Source organism: Phycomyces blakesleeanus, assembly GCF_001638985.1.
Source record: "Phycomyces blakesleeanus NRRL 1555(-) unplaced genomic scaffold PHYBLscaffold_2, whole genome shotgun sequence".
In the NCBI taxonomy this organism is placed as follows: domain Eukaryota; kingdom Fungi; phylum Mucoromycota; class Mucoromycetes; order Mucorales; family Phycomycetaceae; genus Phycomyces; species Phycomyces blakesleeanus.
Genome location: NW_017265135.1, coordinates 3,359,475 through 3,378,578, shown reverse-complemented (window position 1 = coordinate 3,378,578; position 19,104 = coordinate 3,359,475). Strand labels below are relative to the sequence as shown.

Genomic DNA, 19,104 nt, shown 5'->3' with positions numbered 1-19,104 from the left:
TAAATGTAAATGTAAATTAATTGATTGATTGATTGATTGATTGATTGATTCGGTTGTCATTTTATCAATCATATGTATATATACATTATTGAATAAATTAAAGAAAGCAAGAGAGAATATCAGTGCATTTGTTAACCATGATTGACGCGCCTTTCTACTATCATTCTTCTTCTTCTTCTTCTCCTTATTTTTATTATCATTTCTGATGTTCAACGAAACAACTAACCCACTGGCAAGAAACAAATTCTTACTATCGACAATCATATTAGGCTGGGTAAAATAAACGAAATTGAATTGCATTGAATATAAAATATACACTTTTTTCTTCATAACGTCTTACTCAAACTCAAACGCACGCATAGTCTGGTTGGAGTACTGCATTAAGTGGGGCATGTTTACTAGGTGTTATCAATGGGGCTTGGTGGATAGTTGTATATGAATTCGGTATATTGGCAGCCATAAGTTGGACGTTCTGGTCCAATACGATTGATGTCTATCGATTAGCAGTAAGTTGCTTATTTATTTATGTACATATTTCTTTCTTTCTTTCTTTCTTTTGAAACAGGTTAATAAAGAAGTGTTAAATGATATATAAATATATATATAAAAATAAATAAATAAAAAAAAAAGATATTGACATTTTTAGCTGCAAGTATCCCTCTTTTGACTATCCAGGTTGACTTTGTACTCCATGCACATATTTCTTTTGATAATGTGTCTGTGGGTGCATACAGTATTGGTTATATAGTTCTGCTTGTAACTCAAGTAAGTGTCTGTACATACATATATTTTGCGTTGATTTTTAGATTTAGATAACGTGTATTACATGGGAAAAAAATATGAAAAGAAGTGTATGTGTTTTATAAATTAAGTAACCTTTATTTATTTACCAAAAACAAAACAAAAAAAAAGTACGTTCTGGTGATTGTACTTGGCAGTGGATCGAATAGTTATCTTGGTCGGTTGGGTTCAATTGATTCAAATGATTCTGGTTCTGGTTCTGGTTCTGGTTTTGGTCCTGGCTCTGGCTCTGGTGTTTTTGAGCCTAGATCAGAAAAGCAAATGGAACCATCTGTACAAGACAAAAGAATCTCGATGCCTAATCGGGTCAGAATCCCGGAAAGTGACACAACGCTTGTCCACAAGTCCCACTCCAGCCCATCTCTGGCTGCCAATCTAGATCGAGATATTTACACCCTTTCAATAGATTAAAATCACCTATACATATCTATCTATATCTATATATCCATACGCTTACAAACATACTTACACAAACACAAACACAAACACAAACATAAACACTCAGTCAGATATATATATATAAATAATAATATAATAATAAACGGAATTGATGCCTTCAAAGTCAAGAATTCCCATATATATATATATATATATATATAATTTATTTTATTTTATCTAATATAAAAAAAAAAGACTAGAAATAAAAAGTACTTATACCAAGGGGGTGGTCAGACATGGTAGCCTAATTTTTGTACAATTTGTCTTTATTTATTTATATATATATAAATAAATAAAGTAAAATCTAAATAGGTTAAAAGGAGGTAGGTATGATGAAGGATGAAAAGAAGGTGTATATTAGGGGGATGGGGGAATAGGAATGGATTAATAAGAATATTTTACACACGATAAATTTTTCTTTTGACATTGACATAATTATTAAACCCAATGACTTTTATCCAAGCTAGACACTTTACACACTTTATATACTTAACACACGCACAGTGACAGAATGATCTTGTTGCTATATATATATTTAAAAGAAGCTTTACAAATCAAAGGGTTTCGAGTAATGCGATCATAGTGCAATAAATTTAAAAATACCAACCTATCATCATTTTCACCTTTTGCATGATAATCGAGTGAATTGTCATATATATTTGATTGGGAAAATATTGCATAATAATAATTATTATTAATAAATGGCAATAACCATGGTAACGACAATGCATAAAATGTTTCTTGATTTTGTTTGCACCAAAAAAGAAATAAGGACAGACAGACAGACATATATATATATAAGATGGATTTTATGTAGTAGGTATATTTTGTATGGCATCATTTTTCTTTTTATGCTTTTAGGTTTCAAGCCAAGCCTGTAGAACTTGAGACTCATGTTCTTTGTTTTCTAGTGGTGTATATAATTTTATTTATTTATTGATTAGTTCATTTTACATCAATCAATTGATCAATAAGCTATCTATATATCCGTCTGTCTCTGAGCATGTGAGAATACATATATCTTTTGTTTGTTTGTTTCAAGGACCCTCAGATACTGTTCTTAATCTTAAGCTTATATTTTATGGTTATAGATACATGTGGGTTTATACTTATTTATAAAAATTAGTAAAGCTCTATCTATTGTAACAGATCCTTGTGGCTGTGAAAAACTAGACTAAATAAAAACAAATGTCTTGATGCATTAAGATCCCTTTATTAGAAAGAAATAAGAAGAAGAAGAAAAAAAAAACGCCAAGCACACAAGGAAAACGGCATGGCTGGTGTCATTCCACCCCCTTTTTTCTTTCTTTCTTTCGTCCTCCTTACTATCAAAAAGAAAGACATTATTACAAGCCAATATTTTTTATCAGACTGCTTGTTACCAATATACTGTGAGTGAGTAATTAGAACAAATGATTAAAGAAATAAAGGAATTTGGATCAGAATGTCTATTTACAACTCAGATTAATTCCACTGCCAAACGAGATATATAAAAACCATTTTTATTTTACATGCCATTGCAAATATGATTTGGGCGTTTGGACATTCTACATATCATATCTATGTGGATCAAAAGATCACGTGATATACTCGGAGGTTTAATTGATAAGGGGGAGAAAGGGAAAGGAAGATTTAATATTGAAAAAAGGAGAATGTAAAAATTGATAGATTTGATAGATATGATAGATATGATAGATATGATATAAAACCAGAGTCATAAGTGAATATTGTATTATACACAAAATAATAATAATGATAATTCAATTGACGGTAAGAACGAACGGGACTTTTTTTTTCGATTTAACTTATGCCATATTTTTTCTTTTCATTATTATTATTATTACTATTATGCGCTATAACATATGGTGATAGTAGATAATACTAAATGATAATATCTAATAGTAATTCAAAAGACAGACAATGTAAAATATATAGATTTTTTTTCTTTTATTTGAAAATTATAAGAAGAGAATAAATACACTGTACAAAATATCCTCCCTCCCATTTGTGTGTGTGTGTGTTTTTTTTAAATACAATATATATATAAAAAGGGAAAAAATGATAATTATTAGTTTAGGAGGGAGGGGGGGCTGTTTTGGGGGCTTTTTTTTTTGTTGGTTAACAAAAAAAAGAAGAAAGGAGGTCGGTTACTATACACATTATTTGATTTGGTTTGGCTTGGTTTGTTTGTTTGGTAGGATAGGATAGGATAGGATAAGTTAAGGTAGGGTAAGCTAAGCTAAGCTAAGCTAAGCTAAGGCAAGGTAAGGCAAAGTAGATCGGCTAACAGATAGGTCCGGTAGATAGATAGGTAAAATTGGTTGGTTGACTGAATTGAATTGAATTGATTCAGTTGGACTGAAATGTAAATTAAAGAAAGAAAGGGGGCTTTTTCTTTCTTTTTTTTTTTCTTTTGCTGGCTGTATTGTTGCTGAGGGGTATTTGATTGTGGAATATTATGTGTGTATATCTGTTGTCTGCCTGTGTCTGTGTGTGTGCTGATGTATGTACGAATGTATGAATGTATGTATGTATGAATGTGTATATATATATATATATATGTGTGTGTGTGTGTGTTGATGTTTGTATGTATATTGCTTGGTTTGGTTTGGTTTGGTTTGGTTGATATTTAGCATTGCCATTGTGGACGTGGGGTATAGTGATACTGGTCTTCAGCAGGGTCAACAAAATCTGGGAAAGACACATAGGTTTTCTCGAATTGGGTCAATGCGGCATTGGCTGTTTCTGTCAAGGCCTGGGTACTGCATGATTTTTTGGCATCAAAGGGATGAATGAGAGCAGAGACCAGCTGTTGGATAAAGTCACGAAGAGTTGGTTGCATCATCATAATAATTATTGTATAGTGTAGATAGACAGATTAAAATAAGCAAGTGAGAAATAAAGCAATGAATGAAAGAAAGAAAGGAACAAAAAATAAATAAAATAATAAAAAGGTCAATATATATATATATTTATGTATTGATTACTTTTATTTATTTTTTAATTTTCGGACCTAACCATTTTTATTTTTTATTTTTTTTTGCAGTGTACAAGTGGCTCCGGTACCAATCTGCGCAAGTTCAATTTTGATTTTCTTTTTTTTTTCTTTTTCTTTTTGGATTTTTGTACAGTTCAATTTTCGTTTTTGTTCAGTTCAATTTTAGCTTTTGTAACAAACTGTGTATATCTAATCCACTCAGCTCAGCACTTGATATATATATATATATATATTCAAAAGTTCATTAATAGACAGCCTCTTTAATAAATGCCAAGTTATAATTCTAGCTTGTCACAAAAGCATAATCTGTATAGTATGACGATAATGTCTTGGAAATCCTTAATCTATACCTTTGATATAATAACAATAATGTTAAAAAAAAAAGAATTGTCATCATTACATTATGTTACATCTACATTATATCAAATCAAGCCAAGTCAATTTATTCACGCACACACTTTAGACTCACAGGTGTCAAAGTAATAGTAGTAACATTAGGATACTGTAAAGTCAAAAGGAATATTATACAATCAGCAGCAGTGACCTTTTTTGTTTTATTATGGACCCAAAGAACAATAAGCCTGTGTCTTGTTGTCTACAGGCTAACTAGAAGGATTCCATTTTCGTTATTAAAGAAACCTTAAATACATAAATAAAGGACCAGCATTGTTCGTTGTATATAGCAAGTATTATGATACTCTCACATGTATATGTGTCGTCCTATTAAGAGAAAAAAATGTTCTGGAATTTGATATAGCCACCGTAATTCTTGTATAAATGATAATATTGATCAAAATCTCAAATAGGTTTTCTTTTCTTTTTTTTTTTTTTTAAGAAAAAAAAATCTAGTGAAACCTATAATCATTTATCTTTTGACTCAATTCTTACTATCAATACCACCTATTGTATGTAATTATGTGTATATTAACTGACAGGCATATTTCAAAGTAGTATACAAGATATAGATGAGGCTGGTAGCTAAAATGTGTATATATATAACCCACCAACAGAATAGCAGAGATTTCTACCTATTTTTGGTTAAATTTAGTGGGTTTGAGCTATAGATTTAAGGTTTGGCTAAACTATAAAAGTTAATTCTGGCTTCAGAATCATCAGTTTTTTGTATGTGGAACAAATAATTAAAAAAATTGTTATTCTTCAGCAGACCTGGCTAATCTTTTTTATTATTATTAGTATTATTATAATTCAGAGACCATTGGGGGGGTACTCAACTTTTCGGTCAAGAAAATAAAAAATAATTGTATCCAATCATATATATATATAAATGTAACTGCTTTTCTTTTTAGATAGAAAGAGTATTGCTTACTTGTTTATATAAAGAGGATATACAACACGATTAATTTATGGAGTAATGGGTGACCCTTTTATGGAAATATGAACAAAAAGGTTAAAGGATTTGAAGTTTAACCCTTGATTCGGCTAGTAAGTTGTACAGCTCTAAAAGGATACCGTTGTAAATAGATATCTATAGTGTATTTTCGTTTAAGGTTCATGATCCCCTATACCTTTCTATTGCGTGGCCATGTTCTTTCAGTCCAAAACCTAGAGCCACCATCTTCTTGTTCTCGGGCCAAAATAACAATAACATTAACAGTATACAAGCAAGAGGGTTTGGCCACAATGAAGCCAATATTTTATTTTTATTTTTATTTTTATTATTTGATGTCAAGCTTCATTATCAAATTTACAGTGTAAGGTGTGGTTATATAAATCTGTTTATAATATATTCAGAGCCTTCTTTGCTTTCTCTTGGGATTTGTAAAGAAGCCTGCAATAGTTTCACTTGGATTGCCATTTGTTTTGGAACCACCCTTGACCAGAGAATGTTTCTTCCATGCGTCGACAATGATTATTGGCTTTGGATAATCTTTTCCGATAACACAGCCAGATCTCCTTTGCTCTTCTTCGGTCATAATCCAAGGCGCATGGATCTTTTGAGTAGGAACATTCTTGAGTTCTGGACACCAAAGCTTGACATAATTGCCTTTTGGATCATAATCTTTTGCTTGCTTGATGATATTAAAGTGTCTAATTGACTCACGCGGGTCACACCCAACTCCAGATACTTGTTTAAAACATAAAAATTAAAATTAATTTCTCTTTTCTTTTGTGAGGTACAACTCTTACCGTATTGCCAATTTCCATAGTTTGAATAGACATCATGATCTGTGAGATAAGATTCAAACCACTCTGCACCCATTCTCCAGTCGATATAAAGATCCCTTGCTAGAAAACTAGCTACATTTTGTCGACCACGATTACTAGCAAATCTACAAAGCAATAAAGATCAGTACAACTTTTCTTTATTTTTATTTTTCTTTTCTTTTGTCCTACATACCCTGTGAGTTTCATTTCTCGCATAACTGCATCTATAAAAGGCACGCCCGTGGTACCTTGACACCACTTTTGAAACGTTTCTCTGTCTTTGAGCCAGACCCCAGTGTACTTTTTTGACGCTGGGTTTGGTGTTTCTTTGGGGCTCTTTTTAAGGAGTTCTAGTTTTTCCACGCTTTGGAACCCATGTAGATAGAAGATCTGATTTCCAAACCCGGCTGACAAGTACCTCCAGTAATCACGCCACAGTAGTTCAAACTTGACCCAATAGGTACCCAGGCTGTTGTCATCATTTGTCGTATTTCCATTGGATGTCGTTTCTGACTCTGGCTTTTTAGATATGGACTCGTACCGGTCGATTTCGTGCCAAATCAGCCGTGGGGAGATGCAGCCGTGTGCCAAAAAGGCCGAAAATTTGGTAGAGTAGTCAGTACCAATCAACCCATTCCGGGTCTGCTTGTATTCTGCAATCCTATCCGTGCCAAACAGATAGTAATCAAGCCGGCTCAAGGCTGTCGTCTCCCCTCCAGAAAATGGATACGCCGACCGACTATCAGCCTCGAACGGAGGACATATCTTATTCAAAATACTCTCAAGGTCACTATTGTCAGCAGGTGTCGACCTTGACCTTGAGCTTGAGCTTGACCTTGATGTCAATGTAGATGGTGATTTGAATTCGTGTCCACTGCTGGGGAACTGCGGGAGCTCTTTAGGAATCTCAAGTAAGGCTCGGACAGGCCTTGGCATGGCTTCAATCCGTTTCCGAAAGGGTGTAAAGACGCGTGGGGTCTTATCAAATGTGAAATTGACATCTCCAGGGTGGATCATGGTAGTATCTGAGTGGAATGTGATATTGAAATCCTTGGATAGAGCGAGTTCGGTCTGCAGTTCTTCATACGCATACTAGTGTGTGAATTTTAACCAATAAATCAATGTGCACAATCAGTCAAAGGTAATTATGATAATGATGGTCAAGCAATCACAGCAATAAAGAAAAGAAAAGAAAAGAACGAAAAAATAAAATAAATGACATTTGATCCCCTTTCCCTCGCCTCTTTGATTAAAGCATACTAATCTCCATGTGAACAAATTCTTATGTCTATTATGTGTGGATATGGTATACCTCTTTGTGCGTGTGAATATGGCCAAGTGTGAGCCCTTTTTTGGCCAAAAAGTCTCTGAGCTCTGGTAAAAGTTTCTCTGGCTCGCCATAAAGTACCAGTAAATCACTTTTCCTTTTTAGCAAATTATTCTTGAGATCCAGGATACTTTCGATTATGAACCTTGTTCTAAACCGCGAACATCGATCGATACCGTAGTGCCATGTGGTAGGGGGCTTAAAGTCGGTCTTGAGTAGCCCGTTGAGCGCAGAAAGGTCCATCATTCGTGGATCCAGGCACACCAAAGGCAATAGGGTGTCTGGCTTGGACTGGATTGCATGATACAACGACATGTTGTCGTGAACACGGAATATATTTCTAAAGAAACAGATATTGACAGACTTCATTTTCTTCTTCGCTTGTTGTTGTTGTTGTTGTTGCTGTCCTTGTTGTCCTTGTTGTAAATCTTGATACGTGTTTCTTTATTTCTTAATTTGTTTTATATATAAAGTGAATAAGGTTAAAAAAAGGATAATAAATTAATACTTTTGCTGAGAACCTTTGACTTTTTTTTTTTCTTTTTTGCTTTATGTTAAAGAATATATGTGACTGCTGGGATCGCGAATTGGATCGATCGGTTTTAGCATCGATGAATGATGAATGATAGATTTACCGTCTTTGATCTCAGATATAGACTTACACAAACAACAACAACAACAAGAAGAAGAAGGTAGCTTATGAATTAAGGCGTCTTATTTATTTATTTATATTAATATTATAGTAAGATACTAGGGGGAGAATGTTGTTTGCTTTTTTGCCTCCTCTTCTTTTGTTTTTAAAATAGAAAACAGCATAGCACTTGGAAAGCACTATAATGTAGAATTGTATTCACAATATATATATATATATATAGACGTATCATAGCAATGAAGATATTTAGAAAGATTAGTAGATATCTGTTGGGTCCCAACACATTCGGTGTGCTTCTTGCTTGTGATAGTCATCAAGAAACGCCATATCCTAATAGTGTACAGTATAAGACAGTAAGTAAACCACAAGATGTGTCAATTATTCATGTATAGTATTAAAAGCAAAACAAAATAAAGGGGGAGAGGTGAGAAGAAGTTTAAACTTTATCCTCCCCTCCCCCTTTTCTATTTCTTCCCAAAACAAAACAACAAACACACACACACGTACTTGTCCTGACAGTTCAAAAGAAAACAAATCTCCATTGGTCTTTACTCTATCTGGCTTTGTAGACTTTGGTATGACTGCCCAATCGTGCTGAATAGCCCAGCGCAACAAGACCTGGGCTGGAGAAACCTGCAGCCGCTCGGAAATTGGATCGAGTTCTTTGATGGCATATTTGCCTTTCAAGAGCTTTCCTTCGCCGAGACTCGAGTAGGCCTGTATCTGGATTCGGTTCTCTCGACAGATCGACAGGATCTCGGGTTGATAGAGTGCCGGGTGAAGTTCGAATTGGTGCACATGTGGTAGGACGGTGCAGGTGTCGATCAAGTGCCTCAAGTGCTTTTCGGTATAGTTGGATACTCCAATGTGCCTCAGTTTGCCTTCTTTCAAAAGCTGTTCGAGTGCTCTGTAGCTCTCTGATCGGTTCTCCTTGTTCTTTGGATCATCCAATTTGTGTTTCGATGTCCTATTATTACAATCATCATTTAGAATGTTTTTTTTTAATTAATTTATTTATTTAAGATAAGAATACAAGAAGCCCGCAAGACCAAGAAGTATTAATTAAAATCTTAAAATCTTCGATAAATCATATTCAAATTATAGATATATTGATGTCTTGATTGAATTTGTTAAAGTACTATCATACATATATATATATATAAATGTTTTTACCCTGGCCAGTGAATCAAATAAAGATCAATATAGTCCAGCTTGAGTTTCTTGAGAGATGCAAGGACAGCTAATAATGCATTTTGTATTCTCGTATTATTATTTTGAAAATTGGCAGAAATATCGAAACAAGTATTCATTTTACACCTTTACATTTTTATAAGATAAAAATTTAGATGTTCTTTTCTTTATACCTTTGTAGCATTCTTCATATCCTTGGTTTCTTGGAGCTTAATTTAAACATGAGTTCACAATCATTAGAATTAATCAAGTGCAAACAAGACAAATTATATAGATAGATATATAGATAGCGTGTGCATAGAAAAGTCGAGATTTGCCTGTTGTGATTCTTACATAGCTTGGATGTGACAAAGAGGTCTTTTCGCTCAACGCCAAATGTCTCGTCATTGATTATTTCATTAATAATTTTACCAATTGCTTCTTCGTTTCTATAGACAGTAGCCGAATCTAATGATATTAATCATAACGACAATACAGTAGTGATAGAAAAACACTAGGATATTAAAATACTGTTCTTATTCAATGTCAATATCAATATTACCAATAAGTCTATATCCATTACGAACAGCTTCCTTAACTACAGGTCTGAGTTCCCCCAAGGTCTTCATTCTGTAGGTACCCACTGTCAAGTATCAAGAAGAATAATATATATATATGTGTGTGTGTGTGTGTGTAAACAAGTTTTAAAAAAAAAAACAAATAATAAGAATATTGTTTTGTTATTATGCGTCTTCTTCTTTAGTCGTTTGATTGGTTTGTTGGTTTGTCGGTTTGTTGGTTGTTTAATTTATTTTTCTTTGGTTCTTACAGCCAATCTTTGGCATGGTGGTTCCGTCATGGAGTATGAATGATGCTTGGTTGTCTGTCATTTCTTATTTGTTTGACAATGCACAAGATTTCAGTTGAAATGAGTAGTCAGGCAGTAATTGTTGAATATTATTATTTATTTTATTTTTTAAAAAAAATGTCTAAATTTTAACAAACACACACACACATAGACAGACACAAATTTTATTGGTCAAAACAAGATCAAGACAAAAATAAAATAAAAATAAAAGGTCTACATGTCTTTGGCCTTTAACTCTGCTTATACATACACACACATACACATGTACATATTTACCTTTATTGCATTAAGTTTCTGTTTGATTAATAAAATGAAATACGTGTTACAGACAGACATAAGAATAGGTGAGCAATTAACTATAGGCTTTAGATACATTTGTTTAATAAATTGTAACAAGGAAGCCATGTATAATTATTATTATTATTATTATTATTATTATTATTAGGAATAGTTAAAATAGTTGTATTGCAGGGAACAGGGTGTATGTGAAGATAAAGAAAGATATGCTTGAATGAGTATGAATATGAGTATTGCTTGTAGGGGTTGCTGCTGTTGCATCGGTATAAATGAAACAAGGAAATAAATTTACATGAAGAAAATGAAGAAAATGAAATGAAATGAAATCTATCAATTAACTAATTAATTAATTAATTTAATAAATAAATCAAAATATATTATTATTATTCTTCTCTTTTTTTTTAGAGAGTTGGTAGGTATGTAATGTTTGTATTAAGATTCTTTAATCTGTTCCATATTATGCTTGTTTTTCGAAGAGACTTTGTACTTGTGGCCGTGCTTGCAATACTGTGGCAACTTGAGCTACTAGTCAGACGCGGAGAATTGGTTTTGTTGGTCTTGTTTTTGTTGGAATTGTGGGAGTTATGGGGGTTATTGGGGTCGTCAAATTGATTAAGAGACGAGACTGAGGGAGAGGCCGAGAGGGGGCTTGACTTGTAAGGAGTCGAAGAAGACGATCGTTTGTGAGATGGCAAGGGAGGTAGTGGAGAGCACGGAGGAGCAGTTGGAGGAGCAGTCCAAGGATGTGTGGCGCCAGCAGCATGTAAGGATAGGCGGGACGGAGGTGAGGCTACAAGGAAGGCGTCTGACATTGACATCCGCGTCAGGATGTCAATCGACGACCGTGGTGCAGAATGGGAGCGCATTCGATTAGGCTTGTTGGGCTCCATCTGGTCCATCCAGGCCTCTCGTTCGTTGAGCAGGCTGTCGAGAATCAATCGCTTGTTCTCCAACTCATCGGACTGCAGCGACATCTGGGCTTCCAAAAGCTCTTCGACGGCCAAGTTTTCCTGGACGGGTTGGATCAAATCCTCGATTTTGCTGTCCAGCTGTTCGATGAGCTCATTTTGCTTGAGAACAACTTTGTGCAGCCGGTTGCGCTCCAGTATCTGTCTTGTCAGATCATTTGTGTACATCTGAACCATCTTGTTGGCCCAATCCTGGCATGCAGCCAAGTTTTGCTCAAGTTCAACTTCAAGGCTATTCACATCTGGAAGTGAGAATAATAATGTTTTCTGTGGTTGTGAAACATTCTGTGGAGCCTTTTCCTCAGTAGATTGCAGCTGGTTACACAATAACATCTTTTCAAGATCATTGCACTTCTTTGAGACTTGCTCGAGTTTATCTTTTAGACATTCCACCTGCAGCTCATAGTATTTGATAATCCTGTCGTCGCCTTTAGATTTCTTTTCAAGTTCTGTGATTCTAATCTGTGCTGTGGGGTAATCATAAACTGGGCTTTGTATTGGTTCATGCAGTCCACCCCTTGCCCTTTTCGACAAGTATGAGTTTGCAGAAGGTAAAAGGGATTCTGGTACTGTTGGTATTTGTACTGATGATGGAGAGAGAATAGAAATGGGCGATTGAGGTTGAGGTTGAGATTGTTTCTGTGGCTGTGGCTGTTTCTGTGGCTGTGGCTGTGGCTGTGATCGAGGTCGTGGCTGTAGCGGTAGAGTTATTGGTAGAGGGGGGGTAGATTTGTATGGCTGTGATTGTGGTCGTGAGTTTAGTGTAACTGGAGATGGGGATGGGGATAGTGGTGATTGTGATTGTGCTTGAGCTTGAGGTTGTATTTGTGATTGTCGTGATAGTCGTGACAGTCGTGATTGTTGCGATTGTTGCGGTTGTTGCGATTGTCGATTAAAAGACCTCTTTTCAGTGTCATCATGAGCAGGCAAGGAGAATGAGGACGATGAAGAGGACGATGAAAAAGATGTGATAGATTCTCGGCTGGTGTTGGTGCTGGTGCTGGACATTGTTTGACGTTTGGCAGAATCAAATCGGCAAAGGATATTGGCCACGTTTCCGGTACTGCCACCCAGGCTCGATGCACTCGTTCGGGTGGAGCGGGACCATCCACCGACCGGTTTTTTTTCTATTTCGGCTCGCCACGGGGCAGTTTTTGCAAGACCATCCTCAGATTGGTTAAATTGGGTTGCAGGTTCAAAGATTGAGCGCACATGCATTCTGTGGATAGTTGAATTCTTTTCTTATAAAAATAGATATTTGAATATAGATATTAAAGAAGTTTAGACAGAGCTTGGACTATAAAGAACGAAAGAGAAAAGTGAAGAAGAGCAAATAAAGAAAGAAAGAAAGAAAGAAAGAAAGAAAGGAAGGAAGGAAGGAAGGAAGAAAGAAGGGAAAGAAAGAGGGGCAAGTTCACGTTCAGGTTCAAGTTGAAGTTCAAGGCAAGTCAAGTCAAGTCAAGTCAAGGCAAGTCAAGGCAAGTCAAGTCAGACATCCTTCCTACATAAACTTAAGGAGGTGATTGATGACACAATCTCACAAAAAGGACAAGGCATCTGCACATCTGTATAGAAAGAATATAATTACATATGAGTCTGTATATCTTTGTATACCTTTGGGTGTGTTAGTGTATGAATTTCTTTGGAACACTGATAATCAATCATAATCCCAAGGTTACTTTTGCGTTATTTTTGCTTTGCTTTGTTCATCTCTCTACTACTTGTATTTTCTAAAATGAGCATTTGTGCGCATTCAAAAGAAAAATTCTTTCCTTGGGATCCGATCCATGCTCCAGTTTTTTTTTGTGGTTTGGTTTCTTTTTCTTGTTCTTCTTCTCCCTCGTTATCATCCCACTTCAGTGGCTATGATGTCATCTACACCCACACCCACACCCATACCCATATTCATACCCAAATCAACCCACCTGTACACCAACCAACCCTACCTACATACATACCTACCTACCTATATAAATATCTATACACGGACCCCCTTATTTCTACCGATCATTCCTATAATTGTATACAGACAAAAGCCAAAAGAATAATATAGAAAAAGAAGAAGAAAATACTAAATAACAAACTCATTATATGTGCTTTATTGGATTTTATTACAAAAAGGAGTTTGTCTGTCTTTTTGTGTGAGGACGTTGTATATCTAAGCATGTAGCAAATATTACAATGATTGTTTAACCAAAGTATAAAAAGACCATAAAGGCAGAAATCCATAATTATCTTCTCCTATATATAATTAGACAAATAAAATAATAATTTATGAAAACTCAAATAGGGATATTCAAATCTATAATCCCTGATTTAAATGTGTATTTATTTAAGAAATAATAATAATCTGCTTTTATTACTAGTCAAACCAACTAGTTCTCATTTGTTCTTTACATTCACCGTATTCCTTCCTCTCAAATAAAACATAAAGAAAGCTTTATTCCCCCTCCTCCTCCTCTTCAACTCCTCTTCAACTCCTTCCTCCTCATCTTTATCTTTATCTTTATCTTTATCTTTATCTTTACCTTTATCTCCATTCACCCTTCTTCTATCTACCTATCTACCTATATCTCCCAAGTTACTATAAAGACTACCTTTATATCGATTTATTTTACTTTTGTCTTGGTTCTCCTCGTCGTAATTCATAAAATATAATATAAATATACTCAACAAGATAAGTAAAAAAATAAATAAAAAAATAAAACAAAAGCACAAAACAATAAAATAAAATAAAATAACCAAAGGAGGAAAAAAGGGAGACCTACAGAAAATATTATATTTCATTGGGTTATTTTCACCTCAATTTCTATATCAAAAAAAATGATACTTTGTAAGGTTGGATATCTTAAGATTCAATGGAGCCAATATACATAAATCAATTGGACACAATAAGCATATCATAATAAAATAAATATGTCTAGGCAGACTATATAAATAAATAAGATCATAAAAATCTCAGGTACACACAGGCGGGAGAAAGAGAGGCAGAGAAAAAAGAAAAGGGGGGGAAGAGGATTGGAGGAATTTTGTAAAGGTGCGTGCGCAACATTCCCAGGTTTATTGAAATGGACCGGAACCCTGCACGTGAATTTAAAAATAATAATAATAAAAATAAAAATAAAAAATGTCGGACTTTTGAGGTTGCCACGTACAATCTCACCCGCACCTTTGGGATCTCACACTTCTTCCTCAATACCATAAAGGTAGGCATCACCAATCCAAATTTCAGATTTTATTTTATTTTCAATAGAACCCATCCATCCATCAAATACATCAACATATCCATCCATCCATCCATCCATACATTTATCTATTCAACACCAACACCAACATCAAACTATATTACGACACAATACGTTCATTATGCCACGCAACACACGACCTTTAGTTCAACCTACCAAACAACAATACATTACACACACCCACACCTAAATATATATATATATATATTTGAAATACATTTATATATTATGATATATACTAGATCTCAATCTATCATATTTTAAATCAGCCCTGAAATAAAATACATGCACAAACCTTCATCATCCTCATCCTCATCATGATTTAGATCAAAGATGGGTCGCCGTCCTGCTCGCTGCTACAGATACTGTAAGAACAAGCCTTACCCCAAGAGCAGATACTGCCGTGGTGTCCCCGATGCCAAGCTCAGAATCTACGACTTGGGTCGCAAGAAGGCACACGTCGACGACTTCCCCCTCTGCATCCACTTGGTTTCCAACGAGTACGAGCAGTTGTCTGCTGAGGCTCTTGAAGCTGGTCGTATTTGCTGCAACAAGTACATGGCCAAGACTTCCGGCAAGGATTCCTTCCACATGCGTATCCGTGTCCACCCTTACCATGTCACCCGTATCAACAAGATGTTGTCCTGTGCCGGTGCCGATAGATTGCAAACCGGTATGCGTGGTGCTTTCGGTAAGCCCAACGGTCTCGTTGCCCGTGTCAACATTGGCCAGATCATCTTCTCTGTCCGCTCCAAGGACAGCATGAAGCCCGTTGTTATCGAGGCCTTGAGACGTTGCAAGTACAAGTTCCCCGGTCAGCAGAAGATTATCATCTCCAAGAAGTGGGGTTTCACTCCTCTTTCCCGCGCCGACTACGTCGAGGCTCGTGCTGCCGGCAAGTTCAGACCCGATGGCTGTTACGTCAAGTTCTTGCCCAACAAGGGTACCCTTGAGAACTACTTCCGTGAGGTCAGCAGATCTTAAATAATGAATAATAATAAAAAAAGGATGAAAAGGTAATAGTAATAATAACGAATCGTTATTATTATTATTGTCTTGCTATTATTATTATTATTATTATTATTGCTGTTATTTTATATTATCTGTATTTCTATTATCCCCCATATATGAAAATATAAATATAAATATATATATATATGTATGTGTATGCGTGTGTGTGTGCATGTGTGTATGTATGTATGTATGTATGTATGTATGTATGTGTGTGTGTATGTGCGTATGTGCTTGTATAAATACATTGTTCTTTTTGTTAGTATTTATTTTTTGTGATCTATATTCATGTGACCTGCACTCTTTTGATGTCATATAAGTGAATATCATATATCTACTATATATGTCTCTCTGTGCGTGTGTGTGTGTATGTACAAGTTGAAGAATGAAAATAATGAGATTATTTTATGGTTTGTAAAGTAACCAATAAAACTTACATATAGTCTCCCTTATATATATTTATATATATAAATATGTCTATTTTGTATGTGGTTCAATTGTAAGAAAAGTAAAGGGAAAAGGATCTTTATTGAAAATGAAAATGAAAAGAAAAGGTGAACAAGATTAAAGAGTGTGATAAGCTTGGTGTGGAGATCCCCTGGTCTCCTTCCCTGTTTGTGCGTAGTGCGTAGTGCTTAGTGCTTAGAGTGTAATGTGTAGGGTTCAGGTTTTCATCCTCATCTTGATCTTTTTTATTTTCAATTCTTTTTTTTTAGGGTTTTTCTTCTTCTTTTGATCGATGACACGCACACATACAAAATGCTGTCTGACCACTCTAAATTTGTACAATAAAAAGAAGAAGGAAAAGGAGGATATCAAGGAGTTGAATGAGTCAGTTGGTATGAATATATGTGTGAATTGAATATGTATATATGTATATATGTATATATGTATATATATTTATTCACCTCCATTTAAATATCTTTCTGACTTTTATATACATAATATACATAATATACATATATAAAATTGGCTCCTTGAATCGTAATATTATATATATCTAATTTTTTCTTTCTTTCAAAGAACCATCTTCATTGTCAAACCTCTTTTTACTTCATTAGCTTTCTTTTATATATCTTACTTTATTGGCGGTGTTCATCTCAATATACACTCTATGGGCAGTATTGTCCGGTTTGTTAATTTACTTCGTCTATCGACATTTATCACTAGTCTTGTAGCCCTTGGCTTCCATACTAGCCAATGCATGCTACTCTCCATGTATCAAGAAAAGGTAGTCTTCTAATCCAAAACCAATAAGAATCAAATCAAATCAAATCAAATTGATTAAAATGATAATAATAATTAGGCAAATATACCTAGTTGGCTAGAATCCGGTCATTGGCAGGTAAAATATACATATAGTGATTTACTGATTTACACACACACAATCTTATTTACTTTTTCTTTTTAGTATTTGACTTGGTTTATTTTCTTAAGTTTCTCTTTCTTGAGCGCCACAGCTGTGTGCATGCACGCCTTTTGCTGCGGAAGAGCTGATATATTTCGAGGCGACAGAACCCTTGGCTTGACCAACGGTGTCCCACTGGTGGGCATGATCATGGCCGCCACATTCGTCGACACTCAGGAGCCATGGACAAACAATACAATTGAATTCAAGTACCCTTCTAGGGGGTTCATTACTTATTGCTATACACTCGATGCAGAACACGATATGTATTATCCTCTTTTGTACCAAAGGTAATATATAGACATGCACACACACACACACACATATATATATATCCTCGTTACTTTATTATCATTTTTATTATTCTTGTAATTATTCTTACTCTTATTACTTAGATGTTTACTTTTGAATGGAACGTATGTAGCCGGTGCGTTTCTTAGTGTATTGTGGATCACACTATCGCTCACTAGTGTGTTGGCTCGAACCAAACGCCCACAACAAATTGCAAGTCTTCCAATGTCCAGGCGTCATATTTCTGATTCCATTTATTCGCACACTACTGAAGCCACGACTGCCTGTTCAAAACCAAACACACAATATTTACAATCCCACTATTCCACACTCTCCCAGCAACAGCAACAACAACAGCGACAGCAAGATATATACAACAATTCTCATCCCATAGCAGCATACGAAAATTATCAATCAAACCAAATTCACGAAGACATTTCTTCACATTCGACTTCACCTTCTTACTATTATCCACATCATCCACCTTTGGCCGCTCACGGTGAAAAGATCGAATTGTCATCTCATCACAATTATCACTATGACGAATATTACGAGCCGAATTATCAGTCAAGTTCTCATCCTCAACACCAGCAACAGCAACAACAACAGCAACAATATACTAATCATAATCATAATCATTATAATGAAAATAATCAATCCACTTCTGTTGCCACTGAACAGCAATGGAATAATCTATCTGGCATTAGAACTATTGAACCCAACGAAGAATGCTATCAATATGGACAGCGTGCATCTGATGGGTATCGTTACTCAAGAGGGCAGGACCCTTCTCACCGTGGATCCTATTACCATCCATAAAATAAAATAAAATAAAATCATCGAATTTTATTATTATTCTTTATATACATAATTTGACATTCAATCAATAATAGATTACAGTAAGACACAACAAGACCCACAGACAAAAATATTATTCAACCTTATAAAATAATCGTTTCCTTACTTATTTACCTTAATTTATATTTGCCCTTGAAACAAAAAAAGATAAAAAAAAAAGTTGGATTTGAACATTGACTTTTTAGTATTGCTAGTATTACGGAATCGTCTCTTAAAGCATTAGAAGGGAAACAAAAAGAGAAGGAAAGAGGAAGAAAGGGGAGGGGGTGAAGTGGTTTGGTTTTGAAAAGAAAAAGAAAAGTAATCGATGTATTGGCTGACTATACTCGATATTTCCATTAAGGGGGGTTTCACCAGCTCTGGATACTTGACTGTTGGATGTAGCGGTAGTTTAATTTGAAAAATGATTGGCTGTCACGAATCTTCAGAAAATAAAAACTGAGCATCCAGGCATCTAAAAAAAAAAACAAATTGTTCGATACTCTAGATGTCGTGACTTGGCCATCAATTGTACATAAAGTACACACTTTTGTAAATTTTGGCCAAGTTCATAGAAAAGCAAAGTCAGACATAAAACATAATCGATATATATAAAATTAGTTATCT

At 34.9% G+C, this 19,104-nt stretch overlaps 7 protein-coding genes across 7 annotated transcripts; 3 read left to right on the top strand and 4 right to left on the bottom strand.

Annotated features, from left to right (window-relative positions):
* Positions 1–205: 205 nt before the first annotated feature.
* PHYBLDRAFT_140154 (hypothetical protein) lies at positions 206–1,212 on the top strand (the record flags this gene model as incomplete). The annotated part of the gene is made up of 4 exons (XM_018430340.1): positions 206–274; positions 363–506; positions 631–765; positions 913–1,212. 4 exons carry the CDS (start codon positions 206–208, stop codon positions 1,210–1,212), a joined length of 648 nt encoding a protein of 215 aa, XP_018298184.1.
* Positions 1,213–3,488: 2,276 nt separating this feature from the next.
* On the bottom strand, positions 3,489–4,081 carry PHYBLDRAFT_140153 (hypothetical protein; the record flags this gene model as incomplete). Its single annotated transcript, XM_018430339.1, has 2 exons — positions 3,489–3,597; positions 3,906–4,081. The coding sequence occupies 2 exons, from the start codon at positions 4,079–4,081 to the stop codon at positions 3,489–3,491; spliced, it is 285 nt and encodes a 94-aa protein (XP_018298183.1).
* A 1,774-nt stretch (positions 4,082–5,855) lies between these two features.
* PHYBLDRAFT_85761 (hypothetical protein) lies at positions 5,856–8,243 on the bottom strand. The gene is made up of 4 exons (XM_018443616.1): positions 7,716–8,243; positions 6,597–7,495; positions 6,386–6,528; positions 5,856–6,323 (listed from the first exon to the last, which is right to left on the bottom strand). The coding sequence occupies exons 1-4, from the start codon at positions 8,097–8,099 to the stop codon at positions 5,986–5,988; spliced, it is 1,764 nt and encodes a 587-aa protein (XP_018298182.1). The 5' UTR covers positions 8,100–8,243; the 3' UTR covers positions 5,856–5,985.
* A 394-nt stretch (positions 8,244–8,637) lies between these two features.
* On the bottom strand, positions 8,638–10,442 carry PHYBLDRAFT_59183 (hypothetical protein; the record flags this gene model as incomplete). The annotated part of the gene is made up of 7 exons (XM_018440449.1): positions 8,638–8,712; positions 8,890–9,349; positions 9,556–9,622; positions 9,747–9,782; positions 9,907–10,020; positions 10,115–10,195; positions 10,382–10,442. The coding sequence occupies 7 exons, from the start codon at positions 10,440–10,442 to the stop codon at positions 8,638–8,640; spliced, it is 894 nt and encodes a 297-aa protein (XP_018298181.1).
* Positions 10,443–11,118: 676 nt separating this feature from the next.
* Positions 11,119–12,903, bottom strand: PHYBLDRAFT_59182 (hypothetical protein; the record flags this gene model as incomplete). Its single annotated transcript, XM_018440448.1, has 1 exon — positions 11,119–12,903. The coding sequence occupies one exon, from the start codon at positions 12,901–12,903 to the stop codon at positions 11,119–11,121; it is 1,785 nt and encodes a 594-aa protein (XP_018298180.1).
* A 1,961-nt stretch (positions 12,904–14,864) lies between these two features.
* On the top strand, positions 14,865–16,205 carry PHYBLDRAFT_121706 (hypothetical protein). Its single transcript, XM_018428823.1, has 2 exons — positions 14,865–14,891; positions 15,257–16,205. Exon 2 carries the CDS (start codon positions 15,264–15,266, stop codon positions 15,912–15,914), a length of 651 nt encoding a protein of 216 aa, XP_018298179.1. The 5' UTR covers positions 14,865–14,891; positions 15,257–15,263; the 3' UTR covers positions 15,915–16,205.
* A 209-nt stretch (positions 16,206–16,414) lies between these two features.
* On the top strand, positions 16,415–18,459 carry PHYBLDRAFT_163178 (hypothetical protein; the record flags this gene model as incomplete). Its single annotated transcript, XM_018434750.1, has 5 exons — positions 16,415–16,440; positions 16,965–17,172; positions 17,248–17,286; positions 17,353–17,639; positions 17,745–18,459. The coding sequence occupies 5 exons, from the start codon at positions 16,415–16,417 to the stop codon at positions 18,457–18,459; spliced, it is 1,275 nt and encodes a 424-aa protein (XP_018298178.1).
* Positions 18,460–19,104: the final 645 nt, after the last annotated feature.